Below are 12,789 nucleotides of genomic sequence, written 5' to 3' on the forward strand. Positions count from 1 at the left end.
TCTTCATTGTGCTAAAATTTAACGTAGGAGTACGTAATAATTTTAGAGTTACTGCACCTTTTGTTCAATGTATTAACAAAAGTACAAAGTATTTTAGAACTTTGAAAAGCAATTTCTTGATTTACCATAGCGCTTTTGAAATCCGATAGTATTTCGACACTAATTGACACTATTACATAACTGGAATGCGCGAACTCTCCTTTTTGTGTCACTTTCATGGTCCAGGCTTCGCAACCATAGAGGAGTACAGACAGTACCAGAGATCTAAATAGTTTAAGCTTATGTCTTGAAGTTTATGTAGCTTTTTCAGATTCTATTTAGTTTACCAGTAGCCATGCCCAAAAATCTTATTCTCTATTGTCTTAAGGCACTTTCCTACTCACTTCATCTCTTGTTGTTATCAACATAAGTGCCTGCTCCACTCACTTTTCTGAATTAAAAATTTACCCAAATACCGGAGCATACTCAATGTCTCAATTGTTTCTATGTTATATGTTTGTGTTGAGAATATTGGCTATTAAGCTTAATTGCTGGTCAACTAACTTCGCGGAGGTTGTGTGGGTTGGACCCGCGATCTCACGCAGTCGGTGAGAGAGAGAGAGAGAGAGAGAGAGAGAGAGAGAGAGAGAGGGAGAGAGAGAGAGAGAGAGAGAGAGAGAGAGAGAGAGAGAGAGAGAGCTCTAATAATGACCTGAGTTAGAGACGATCTTTTTTGGGATCGTGGATAGCTCATACGGTAGAGTCACGCTCTCACCGGCCAGGCGGAGTTGTCGTACCAGTAAGGTCGCGGGTTTAAACCCCCATCACCGCCGCGAAAATTGTTAATTCTCTATTGTCCTCTGGCACTTTCCTACTCACTTCATCTCTTGCTCTATAATTATTGCATTTCCTCAAGTTTCCTTTTTTTGGTGGTGATATTACAAGCGATTGTGCCCAAATGTTATTGTCTATTTCTCTTTGTTCCACTCCTGTACTTAACACTGTAATGTCTGTTTTAAGTTCTACATTGTAAAGGCCATCACAGTATTCTGTCCATCTGTTCAAAACATCTTGTTTGTTGGTCAGTAAGGTTCCATTTTCATCTTCTTTTACATTAGATTTGCCATTGTGCGTATCTGTAAGCATTTTCAATGTGTTATACGCTTGTCTGAGGTTTCCACCGCATCTCATACTTATGTCTATACCAAAACATTGGTCATCTATCCATTCCTCTTGTGCCTTAGGCATGTGTTTTATCATTGCCCTATTACTCTCCTGATATCTTGCTATCGCTTCTTCGTTTTGATGTTTATATGTCCTCAATTCCCTTCTTTTGTCGCATAACTCAAGAACTTCGTTGTTCACCCAAGGTCTTCTTATCTTCCTTCTGTGTTCAATGACTTTCTCTGCTGTTGAGTAGAGTACATCATTCAGGCTCCCAGTTAGCGAGTCTATATCATTGTCTATTAAACTTAGGGCAGCAAATTTACCACCAACTTCAGGCTCAAAATTTTCAGCAACTGCTGGATCTTTCAGTATCTCGACATCAAACCTCAGTCTTGTTTTTGCAGCATCACGTTTTGATTGAAGTTTTTGTTTGAGTCGACAGAGAGAAAGATCATGATCACTTCCTATATCTGCTCCTGGATATGTTCTTGTTTTTGCCTTATTTATACCCGACTTAAATCTCTGTGGAACCAGTATAAAATCAATTTGGTTGTGTGACTGACCATCAGGGGAGTGCCATGTTGTTGTTCGTGTTCTTTTGTGTGGGTGGAGAATGTTTGCAATAGTTAACTTATGGGCTTTAGCAAATTCTAGTAGTCTCATGCCCCTATCATTGGTTGTTCCTATACCAAAATGCCCTGTTGATCCTGTCCAGTTTGGATATGCGTCTGGTCCCACCTTCCCGTCCCAGTCTCCTTGTACTATTAAGAGGTCTTTCTTTGGTATCTTGGAGATGGTTGCTTCTAGAGTCTCATAAAAGTGTTCTATATCTTCATCACTGTAGTCTGATGTTGGCGCGTAAACCTGTACACCTGTGCTATAGACTCTGATGGTGATTATTATCCTGCTGGACACTGGGGTACATTCTATGATAGCATTGGTGTTTTTCTTTCTTACCAATGAATGCAGCTCCGTGTTGATGGATCCTTTCATCCCCAGAGTACAATATTGTGTGGCCGTCTGTCGTCACAGTTTCACCAATGTCTGTCCACCTCACGTCACACAAGCCAATGATGCCCCGTGTATAGTGGCTTAATTCATGTGTTAGCTTGACGTCCACCCTGGATATTGCCGATGGAACGCGCGGTCGTTGTTGTCCCGGGCCTAGACCGATCCGGTGTCATCATTATGTTCTGTTTGCTTCCCATGAGTCCTTTCTGTGGGCTTGGTAGACCTGGCGGCAGCGCTCATCTCCTCTCCAAGTCGCTGTGACCCGAGCAGGGTGGCTGATGGGTACTCGGCCTTGTCAAAGGGCCTCCCATGATTCTGTCCGGGGCTGTTTATTGGATATTCGCAGCTACCCCATTACAGGGCGTTCCCCTATCCTCAAGCCCAACCTGGGGATCCGCTGGGTTGGAGTGTTGTCTTCTTCTGGTGCCTAGAAATCCTTGACTGCCAAGGTTCCCCAAGTATAAGAATGAATTTAGAATTCCAGCATCATTTGGTCAATATATTAAGATGTGTAAAGAAGGATTTTTACACATTTGTTAAGTATTTTCTTGATTTACTTGAGCGCTTTTGGAATTCTATAATATTTCGACCCAGTTTGCAATATTATAGTTTTTTAATATGTTATAACGATCGTTTGTCCAGATAATGGTCTTAGAAACATTATGACAAAAGTTTACCAAAACTAATTTATACTACGATCGATTGTTAAGGTCAAATGTCAAATATGCAAGTGACCAATCATAATTTTTCAAATCCATTTTTAGATATGTTATACATGTAGTCTACTATATTGTGCTCGAATTTCAAATATGAGCAAGGAAGACATTTTAAAGTCACTGCAACTTTTTGTATTTACAGATGTAAAGAAGGATCTTTATGACTCTGACAAGCAATTTCTTGATTTATTTACTTGAGCGTTTTTGAAATTCGATAGTATTTCGACACCAACTGACACTGTAAAAACTATTTAATTATGTTTTAATGATTTTTTTTTGTATGAGTAAAGGTCCTAGAAAGTTCATAAAACTAGTTTGCCAAAATCAATTTAACTATCAGCTAATTTTAAGGTCCAAAGGTCAAATATGCAAGTTATCTACTCAAAAAAAGTTCAAATCCATTTTTATTAGATGTCCAAAATAAGGTCTCAACTATATTGTGCTGAAATTCTGATTATGAGCACCGAATAATTTTAGAGTAACATCACGTTTTGGCCATATGTTAACAAATGTAAAAAAAGGGTTTTAGATCTTTGACTAGCAAATCATTGATTTACTGGAGCGCATTTGAAATTCCATATCATTTAGACAGTAAACGGCTCTATAAATATCTCTAATGTGGTAATGTTGTATGGACATTGGGGGGGGGGGGGATTTAGGAACATGGTGGTAAGAGTTTATTAATATCCAATCCATTGGTACTGAAATAGATTTGTTGGGTTTTCTTCTTCTTCTTCTTCTTCTTCTTCTTCTTCTTCTTCTTCTTCTTCTTCTTCTTCTTCTTCGTCTTCTTCTTCTTCTTCTTCTTCTTCTTCTTCTTCTTCTTCTTCTTCTTCTTCTTCTTCTTCTTCTTCTTCTTCTTCTTCTTCTTCTTCTTCTTCTTCTTCTTCTTCTTCTTCATCTTCTTTTTTTTCTTCGTCCCTCCCTCGTATTGTCACCATTATTTGAATATCTAGTTGGTGATGGAATGCAGTTGTCTACCTCAGCTCTGTCAGTTTCTCATACGGCTTAGTCTTCAGAGGTACGTCCATCTATAGTAGATATGGGAGAGGTGCGGTACCAGGCCAAAAAACACCTCTCCTACTGTTGCATATTTTGGGCAAGGTCTGGAGTATAAGACGAGCATCGTCTTCTCCCTCACCACAATCATAAATACCTGTCTCTTCTGTTTTGAAAATCCTGTTCCTGTGGTGTTTTAGACGATTGTGTCCCGATCTTAGTATAAAAATTGTGATCTGGTTATTTCTACTCAGAAGTTTGGGGTGAAAAGTTAGTTGCATACAAGTTAGGAACAAAAAAAATTGCATCTGTAAAAGAAATATACTTAAAGCCATGTATTTTTTAATGCACTAAAACATTAAATTACTTCTTATGAATATATATATATCAAATATATATATATATATATATATAATATATATATATATAAATTTTATCTCAAAATGATAAGTATTTTAATAGGGACAAGTTAACTAGATTTCTGAATATTTAGCAAACATTTTCTGCATTGACCAAATCATTTTTGAAATTATACTTATTGAAAAGATATCGCCACTAAATGTCAAAACAGTAGTTTCCTAAAATTCCATTATTTTTTAGAAAGCCTAGGGATTAAGAGATAGTGTTAACAGTTGACCTAAATTAAATAGGTTTAGCAGTTCAATTGTCTGATATCTTAGACAAATAAAGAATACGTAATTTTAAAGGTGCGATTTTAATTTTTTTTTTTTTTTTTTGGGGGGGGGGGGGGAGGGAGGTGTGCTTATTTTGCATATTATTGCATATTGACTTTTTGACCCCTAAAATTGATATCAATATCATTGGATTTTGGGAAGCCTTTATCACAATGTTTCTGAATCGTATCCAAAAATCTATCATATCAAACAGTATCAGCCCCACCTCCTTGCTCATAAACTTTCTACTTTTAAAATTAATCCTTATATCATCTCCTGGGTGCTAGACTTCCTTACAAATAGAACACAATATATACAAGTAAAAGGAAATGTCTCCAATAACATTACTATAAATACTGGTGCTCCGCAGGGCTATGTAATCTCTCCCATGCTCTTTATACTTTATACAAACGACTGTAATAGCGCAGATTTAAACATACCCCTTTTAAAATTTGCTGACGATACAACTCTACAAGGACTAATTACTAATAATAACGAAATAAATTATAAGAAATAAATAAATAAATTTGTTTCCTGGTGCGACAATAACCACCTTGAATTGAATGTTAGTAAGACCAAAGAATTAATTTTAGACTTTAGAAAAGATAAGAATACAAAAGACCATATTACTATTAAAAATCCAAAAGTAGAGCAGGTAGTAGAATACAAATATCTAGGAGTCACCATGGGCAACAAATTACGGTGGGACTTACATACCAGTTATACCAATAGTAAAATTAATCAAAGAATGTACTTTTTACGGAAATTGTCCCTACTTAACATTAACAAAACACTTTGTACGCTATTTTATAGATCTGTAATAGAAAGTGTTTTGGTTTTTTGTATTACTACCTGGGGGAGGGGGGGGGGATTGTCTTAGCTCAGCAAAAGCTAACTTTGACAAGATTATTAAAAGAGCAAATAAATTTACTACAGGATCCATGTCTTTTAATGATTAATATTCAGAATACTGCTTAAGAAAAATTAGTAATATTTTAGATAATCCAACTCACCCTTTAAATCTTCCGATCACTAAGTCGAACAGAAGTGACCGATTGTTGTGTATACGAACAAAAAGTGAAAGACACCTCCGATCCTTTTTACCTTACAGTTACAGAATTTTTAATAAGGAAAATAATTTATAAATTTTGGTCTACCTCTGTTTTAATTTTGAAACCTTTTTCTTTAAAATTACTCCATACCCACAATTTTTAAACATCAATTGATAAAATCGCTTACTACAACTTTTCTATTGACCTTTTTATTCTACATTACGTGCCATGTAATTTATACTATGTAATTTTTCTCAGTCAATTTACAATAGTATTATACCGTAACTAATTCTTAGCTTTTTACTGATCTTTTTTTTCTTATATGTTGACATCAATATACCTTTTCTAGATATTTACATATATCTTTACACTTTTATAATCTGTATGTACCTTAATTTACACTATGTAATTATTCTTACAGCCTACAATATTATTGCACTATGTATACCTATTACCAAATTTTACTTTACCACATTATATTTACGTATATTATGTTTATGTATGTATCATTGTCGGCATTTTATACGTCTGTACAAAAATTTCCTTTTGGATGAATAAAGTACATTATTATTATTATTATTATTATTATTATTATTATTATTATTATTATATATTATTATTATTATTATTATTATTATTATTATTATTATTATTATTATTATTATTAATGCCATTAAGGGGAGCGATTACCTAAATGGCGTTTCAAAAAGTAAATTAAGTCATTACAAGTCATTGTTCATTGAATTCATCTTTAAACCTGTTAAAAATATTAATAAAAAAACATGACGTAACTCTAAAATTATCTTTTGCAACTTTAACACGATAAAGTAGATAATAAGCACATTTATGAAAAATAATGGATTTGAATTATTTTGGCATAATTTGTCATGTTTGACCTTTTGACCTTAAAAATCGATGACAGAGTACATCGATCTTGGTAGGCTTTTGATATTATGCTCCTAGACCCTTATTTTTATTTTTCCAAAAAAATAATTTTAAAATTATTTTGTGTCGAAATCATATGGAAATTCAAAATCATCCCATTAAATTAAGAAATAGCCTTTTCAAATTTATAAAATCCTTCTTTACACTGATTAAAATGTTGGCTTAAAAATACCATAGGTCAAGAACCGTCGATTAGATTTATTTAAAATTTCTAAACAGTAAAGTATACCCCATACTATAAGTTGAATTTACAAATTTGACCTTTTGACCTAAAAATTGATGATAATACAAGTTGGTGTTGATAAACTTTTGGTACACTGTTTCTGGAGCCTTTTCTTATCGTAACCATTGTCAAACAATAAGAATATATCATTATGCCGTCAAGTGTTAACATTATTTGGAATAAAATAAAATTGATTTATTGAAAAATACTTAAACCCTTCTTTGCATTTGTTAAAATTTTGATCAACATGTGCTTTAACTCCAAAAGTATTGTTTTGATTCATTTCAAATTTCAGCACAGTAAAGCAGACGCTGTTTAAAGCACATTTCTGAAAAATAATGGTATTGAAAATTTTTGGGCATAATTTGCATAGTTGACGTTTTGACCTTAAAAATTGGATAATAGTACTCGTCGATTTTGGTTAACTTTTAGTATAATTATTCTGAGTACACAACCTATCCGAAAATGTATTGAAAGGTTGTCTAATTCTGCATCACATGAGAGGTTGCTGGTGATGGTTGTGCCCAGTTATATGAAGTGATCAGTGCCTTCTAGATCCTCGTTGTCAATGCGAATTGTTGGTGTAGAGGGGGCATCCTGACACATGACATTTGTTTTTCTGATGCTGATCGTCATCCTGGATTCCCTGCATGCGTGGGAAAACCTGCCCATCACCTGCTAAAGGGCTTCCTCGGTGTGCGAGCATAGAGCTGCATTATCTGCAAATAGCATTTCCCTTATGAGGACTGTGCGGACCTTGGTCTTTGCTCTCAGCCGTACCAGATTGAACTGCTTCCCATCACTTCTGGTGTGAAAGTGGACTTCTTCTGAGGACTGTTCGAATACAAACTTTAGCAGTAGGGAGAAAAACATACCGAACAATGTCGGCGCAAGGACACAGCCTTGTTTCACACCGCTGTTCTGATGCTTCGCCGTCGTAGCTGATGGTGCCCTTCATGTAGAAGGAGGCAATGATGCTGAGCTGCTGTGAAGGACAGCCATTCTTCTTTAGAAGCTGGAAAAGGCCCTTCACGTTAATAAGGTCAAAATCCTTTGTCAGTTCAATAAAAGCAATGTAGATCTGCTGTTCTCTGCATTTCTCCTGGGGCTGACGTACTGAGAAAATCATGTCCACTGTCGACCTCTCGGATCTGAAGCCTCAATGCGACTCTGTGTAGATACGCTCGTCGAGGACTTGCAGTCAAGCGAGGACAACTTGCGCAAAGTCTTTACACACAATGTTCAGTAGAGAGATTCCCCTGTAGTTATTACAGTCGCTGTGGTGTCCCTTGTTTTTGTACAGGGTGATAACCTGGACGTCACGAATGTCCTGAGGTACCTTGCCTTCTCTCCGGCAAAGACATAGGAGTTTATGTAATGGTTCCAAGACGGTTGGCTTTCCAATCTAATGACTTCGAGAGGAATGCTGTCTTCACCAGCCACAGGCCAGAGCATCGATTGCTTTACTGAGCTCCTCCATAATTGGCCAGCGGTTCTCCAATTGCGTCTAACACTTTTTTTTTTGGGTGACGGAGTTTTCTCTAGCGTAAAGTTCCAGGTAGTGATCTACCCATCTTCCTATCTGTGATGACTTTCCCTGTCTTTGATTTAAGAGGTGCAATTTTCTTTATCTTGAGCTTTTAAATGGCGCAATGTCCACTAAACGCAATCAAAGCGCGTTACAAAGGGTCCCTGACCTACAGCAACACATGTAGAAGGAGACATGACGCTTGTAAGGCAATATTGCATTTTTTTTCGACAGAGACAAATTGGTCAACGGCCAGGTACTCATTTTACACCTGAGTACGGCGAGAGACTCAACTATGGGCCGAGCGAGGCTCGAACCCAGGACCTTCCGATCCGAAAGCGAGTGTCAACCACAAGACCACATAGCCGCACCGGTAGATTTGCCTGAAGTCAGTAGTCGTTGGCGCAACGTTGTGCTGTTTGCTGTTGTTTGCTGCGTGCAGCTCGCAACGCCTGCAGGTTACTCTGATTGAGGTCACGCTTATAACTGACAAGTGCGCTGCGCTTGGCATCAATGGCTGGCTCCATCTCTGTAATACTGGCTTCAAATCAATAATTGTTCTTGTGCTCCCTTTGCGTACGCCAGAACTACAGTGCTGTAAATGGCGTTTCTAAGAGAGTTTCAGCTGTCCTCTGCGTTTCGTTCTGCTTTTCTATGAGCGATGTTGAGAGTCTTTTCAAGTTGTTCGTTGAACTCTGTTTCTTTTCCGGGTAAGCTGTCTTGCTGATGTTGATGATATGGTGGTTGTGGTGGTTGTAGTTGTGGTAGTAATGATATTGTAAAGGTGATTGTAGTAGTGGTGGCAGTGGATGATAATGTGGAACTGGTGGTGGTTGTAGTTATGGTAGCAGTTATGATGAAGATTCTACAGTGTTCCTGTTACTGATGATGATGATAGTACCAGTGATGACGATGATGTGATGGTGGTGGTAGTTATAGTAGTGATGGTGTTGGTAGTAGCGGTGATTATGATAATAGTAACAGTAATGATGCTGATTATGATGATTATGATGGTGATGATGACGATGATGATGATGATGATGATGATGATGATGATGATGATGATGATGATGATGATGATGATGATGATGATGACGTTACTGTAGAACGAACATATGTCTCAATGGGAACCATGAGTTGTTATTTTTCAAACCTGTTGCTATGCTATCTTGAATTGACAACTCTCAGTCGTCCTATGAATACTACTCACCGTGGTTATATAAACCATGGGAGGCCTCAAATCGAACGGCACGTGCCTTTTAGTCCGAGGCACAGGGTGGACGATGGGCGCATACCCATAAAACATCATGCACGGTGAACTAGCTTCTGGATGTCGACCAACCGGCCGTCCAGCTCTGCGTTTCTATGATGTCTGCAAACGAGACATGAAACTAACAGGCAATCAACCCAAACACATGGGAATCTCTTGCTGACGACCGCAGTGGCTGGAGATATGCGGGGAGGAGGGGAGAGGAGAAAAAAATAAATTTGAGGAGAAGAGTGTTCTGGTTAGACCAGAATTGTTTTTATTGATTGTTTTGTATTGGTTGTTGCTAAGTTGTCACTCTTTGTCAGTATTCGTCACTCGCTATTTTATTGTTATAATTTGTTATTATTTATAATTATTTCCACTATCGGCATGGCGTGAACTAATAATTTTCGCGACTTTAATGAGTATTGATAAACTGATTCAACATTTTTGGTCAGTTGCGTTCCAAACGTTGAAAGTGAAGGTTGCAACCCACTCCTCAATTTACATACATACAGTTTTAACTGCATATTTTAATATAGTGTTTCTATATTATATTCTTGGAAGTTTCGGGTTATCCTCCTCCTCTAGTCAGCTGATCCTGCGTAGGACGTTGCTTCCCGAACTTTCTTGCGAAACAGATTACGGTTTTCCGCCAGTCTACTTGCTTGAGTTGCTGTCATTCCCAGCCATTCACATATATCTTGTTCCCAGCTTCTTGTTGGTCTACCTCTTCCTCTCTTGCCGTCTACCCTTGTATGCAGAATGTGCTTTTCTAATGATTCGTGGCGAGTCGTGTGGCCAAAATAGTTTAGTTTCAATTTCTTTACAGTTTGAAGAAGAATTGGTGATTTTATTCCGATCCTTCTCAGGACTTCTTTGTTTGTTTGTTTTTCAGTCCATGATATTCTGAGTATTTTTCTGTAGCATGCCATTTCAAAAGCTGTGATCTTTGTGCTCTCTGCTTTGCTGATAGTCCATGCTTCGCATCCATATGTTGCAGTTGGGAAAACAACACTTTTGAGGATTTTGATTTTTGTTTGAATGCACTGCCCTTTCCAGATATTATTCATCTTTTCTAGCTTTGATCTTGCCATTGCTAGTCTCCTCCTGATCTCTGGGGCCGATTTCCCGTTGTACTCAATCCTGGCTCCAAGATATTCAAAATTCTTTACTCTTTCTATTTCTTCTCCATTGATTTTTATGATGGCATCTGTTTTGCATTTGTCAGTATTCATGATTTTGGTCTTCTTTATATTCAGCTTAAGGCCTTTGGTCTCGCTATGTTCCTTTACAGATGTTATTAGATTCTCTAGTCCCCCCGGTGTTGTGGACAATAGTGCAGTGTCGTCTGCGTACCTCAGATCTTTTATGGGTATACCTTGCATTTTAGGTTCGTTGTAATTACTTCTCCTGACATCGTTTTCCACATCTCGCATTATACCTTCAGTGTAAATGCTGAACAAATGGGGTGATAGAATACATCCCTGTCTTACTCCTTTTGTAACTTTGAACAATTCTGTTGTTCCGCTTTCTAGTTGTACCGCTGATTGTTGGTTCTCATAGAGGGATCTTATCAGGTTTCTAATTCTAGGATCAAAGTTCATCTCCAGGAGAGTTTCCCATAGTTTCTCATGATTAACACAATCAAAAGCTTTCGAATAGTCTATAAAACAAGTGTGGAGGCCAGAATTTACTTCTCGATGCTTCTGAATAATTTGACGCAAATTGAATATGTGGTCTCTTGTCCCTCTGTTTTTTCTAAAACCTGCCTGGGTGTTACTGACTTCTTCTTCCAGTTTACGTTCAATCCTGTTCATGATAATTTTTAGAAGGATTTTGCTTGCATGACTGATGAGTGATATTGTTCGGTAGTTGGAGCATAGTTGTAGGTCTCCTTTCTTAGGCAATGGTATAAAAATTGCTCTCCTCCAATCTGAGGGCCAAATTTCTTTCTCCCAAATTTTCGTACAAAGTCTTAGATATACTTCAACTCCTTCATCTTCGCTTGCTTTTATCATCTCAGCTTGAATGTTGTCACAACCTGGACTTTTCCCATCTTTAAGTGATTTAATTGCCCATTCTATTTCAGATTTTAGAGGTGGTAAGCTATATTCTTCGTTTTCATTTTGCATGTTGTTTTGCAAAGGTTGGATTTCGTTTATTTGGTCTTCTGTGTACATATCTTCACAATATCTTTTCCACCTATTTGCTATGTCTTCTGCTTCTGTGAGGGGTTTACCTTGCTCATCTTTTATCACCCTATTCGTGATTGAAAACTTTTTGTGATGGTTTTTATTTCATCATACATTTCCCTGGTCTTGTTTTCTCTCTGAAGGTCTTCTATTTTTCTGCATTTTCTCATGAGATATTCTTTCTTATCCGTTCTGCACAGCTTTTTCACTTCCTTAGCTATCTCTTTGTATACATTGCTATGAGTGCCATGAGTCGTCTTTGCGTCTTTCCTCTCTTTGATTTTGTTTAGTGTATTTTCACTCATCCATGGTTGTTTTTTGCCCGTTTTTTAGGAAGGTGTTTTTTAGCGGATTCCAAGTATATTTTCCTTGTCTCATTTGCGATCTCATCCGGTTCCTTTTCCTCGATATCTTGAAGTAGCAGTTGGAAACGATTCTTTACTTCAATCGCAAATTCTTCATTGATACTGTCAACTTCGTATCTAATAGGTCTTGTAACTTTTTTCTTCATTTTAAGCTTCAGTTTCAGTTTTGATATCAAAAGTTCGTGGTCTGTGTCACAGTCTGCTTTTGGTTTGGTCGTGACGTCTTGAATTATGGTGTTCCATCTTTTTTCAATCATGATGTAATCAATTTGGTTTTTTGTTCTTCCATCTGGCGATGTCCACGTAAATAGTCTTCTTGGATGTTTTTTGAACATGGTGTTTTTATTGCAAGTTGATTTGCCAGTGCAAAATCTATGAGTGTCTCGCCTCTTTCGTTTCTTTCCCCTAGTCCAGATATTCCAATGATTCCATCTTCTTCACTGTTCTTTTTTCGTCCTACCTTGGCATTAAAGTCACCAGCGATTATTAATATGTCCTGTTTATCTTTGTTGTCCACTTCCTTTTGTAGGGCTTCATAGAAATTCTCTATTGCTTCTTCAGTTGCAGCAGTTGTTGGTGCGTAAACTTGAATAAACGTGATGTTTTTAGCTTGACCTTGGAGTCTAATGCTAACAATGCGATCACTCACTGGTTTGTATCCAATGAGGCTGTTGACTGTTGTTTTT

General features: G+C 37.3%; 1 protein-coding gene across 1 annotated transcript; it reads right to left on the bottom strand.

Moving 5' to 3' along the window:
• Positions 1–214: 214 nt before the first annotated feature.
• Positions 215–2,139, bottom strand: LOC144969235 (uncharacterized). Its single transcript, XM_078908347.1, has 2 exons — positions 859–2,139; positions 215–313 (listed from the first exon to the last, which is right to left on the bottom strand). Exons 1-2 carry the CDS (start codon positions 2,137–2,139, stop codon positions 215–217), a joined length of 1,380 nt encoding a protein of 459 aa, XP_078764473.1.
• Positions 2,140–12,789: the final 10,650 nt, after the last annotated feature.

The sequence above is a fragment of the Berghia stephanieae genome, chromosome 3, assembly GCF_034508935.2.
Source record: "Berghia stephanieae isolate SIO BIC M18660-M18661 chromosome 3, UCSD_Bste_1.3, whole genome shotgun sequence".
Classification (NCBI taxonomy): Eukaryota; Metazoa; Mollusca; class Gastropoda; order Nudibranchia; family Aeolidiidae; genus Berghia; species Berghia stephanieae.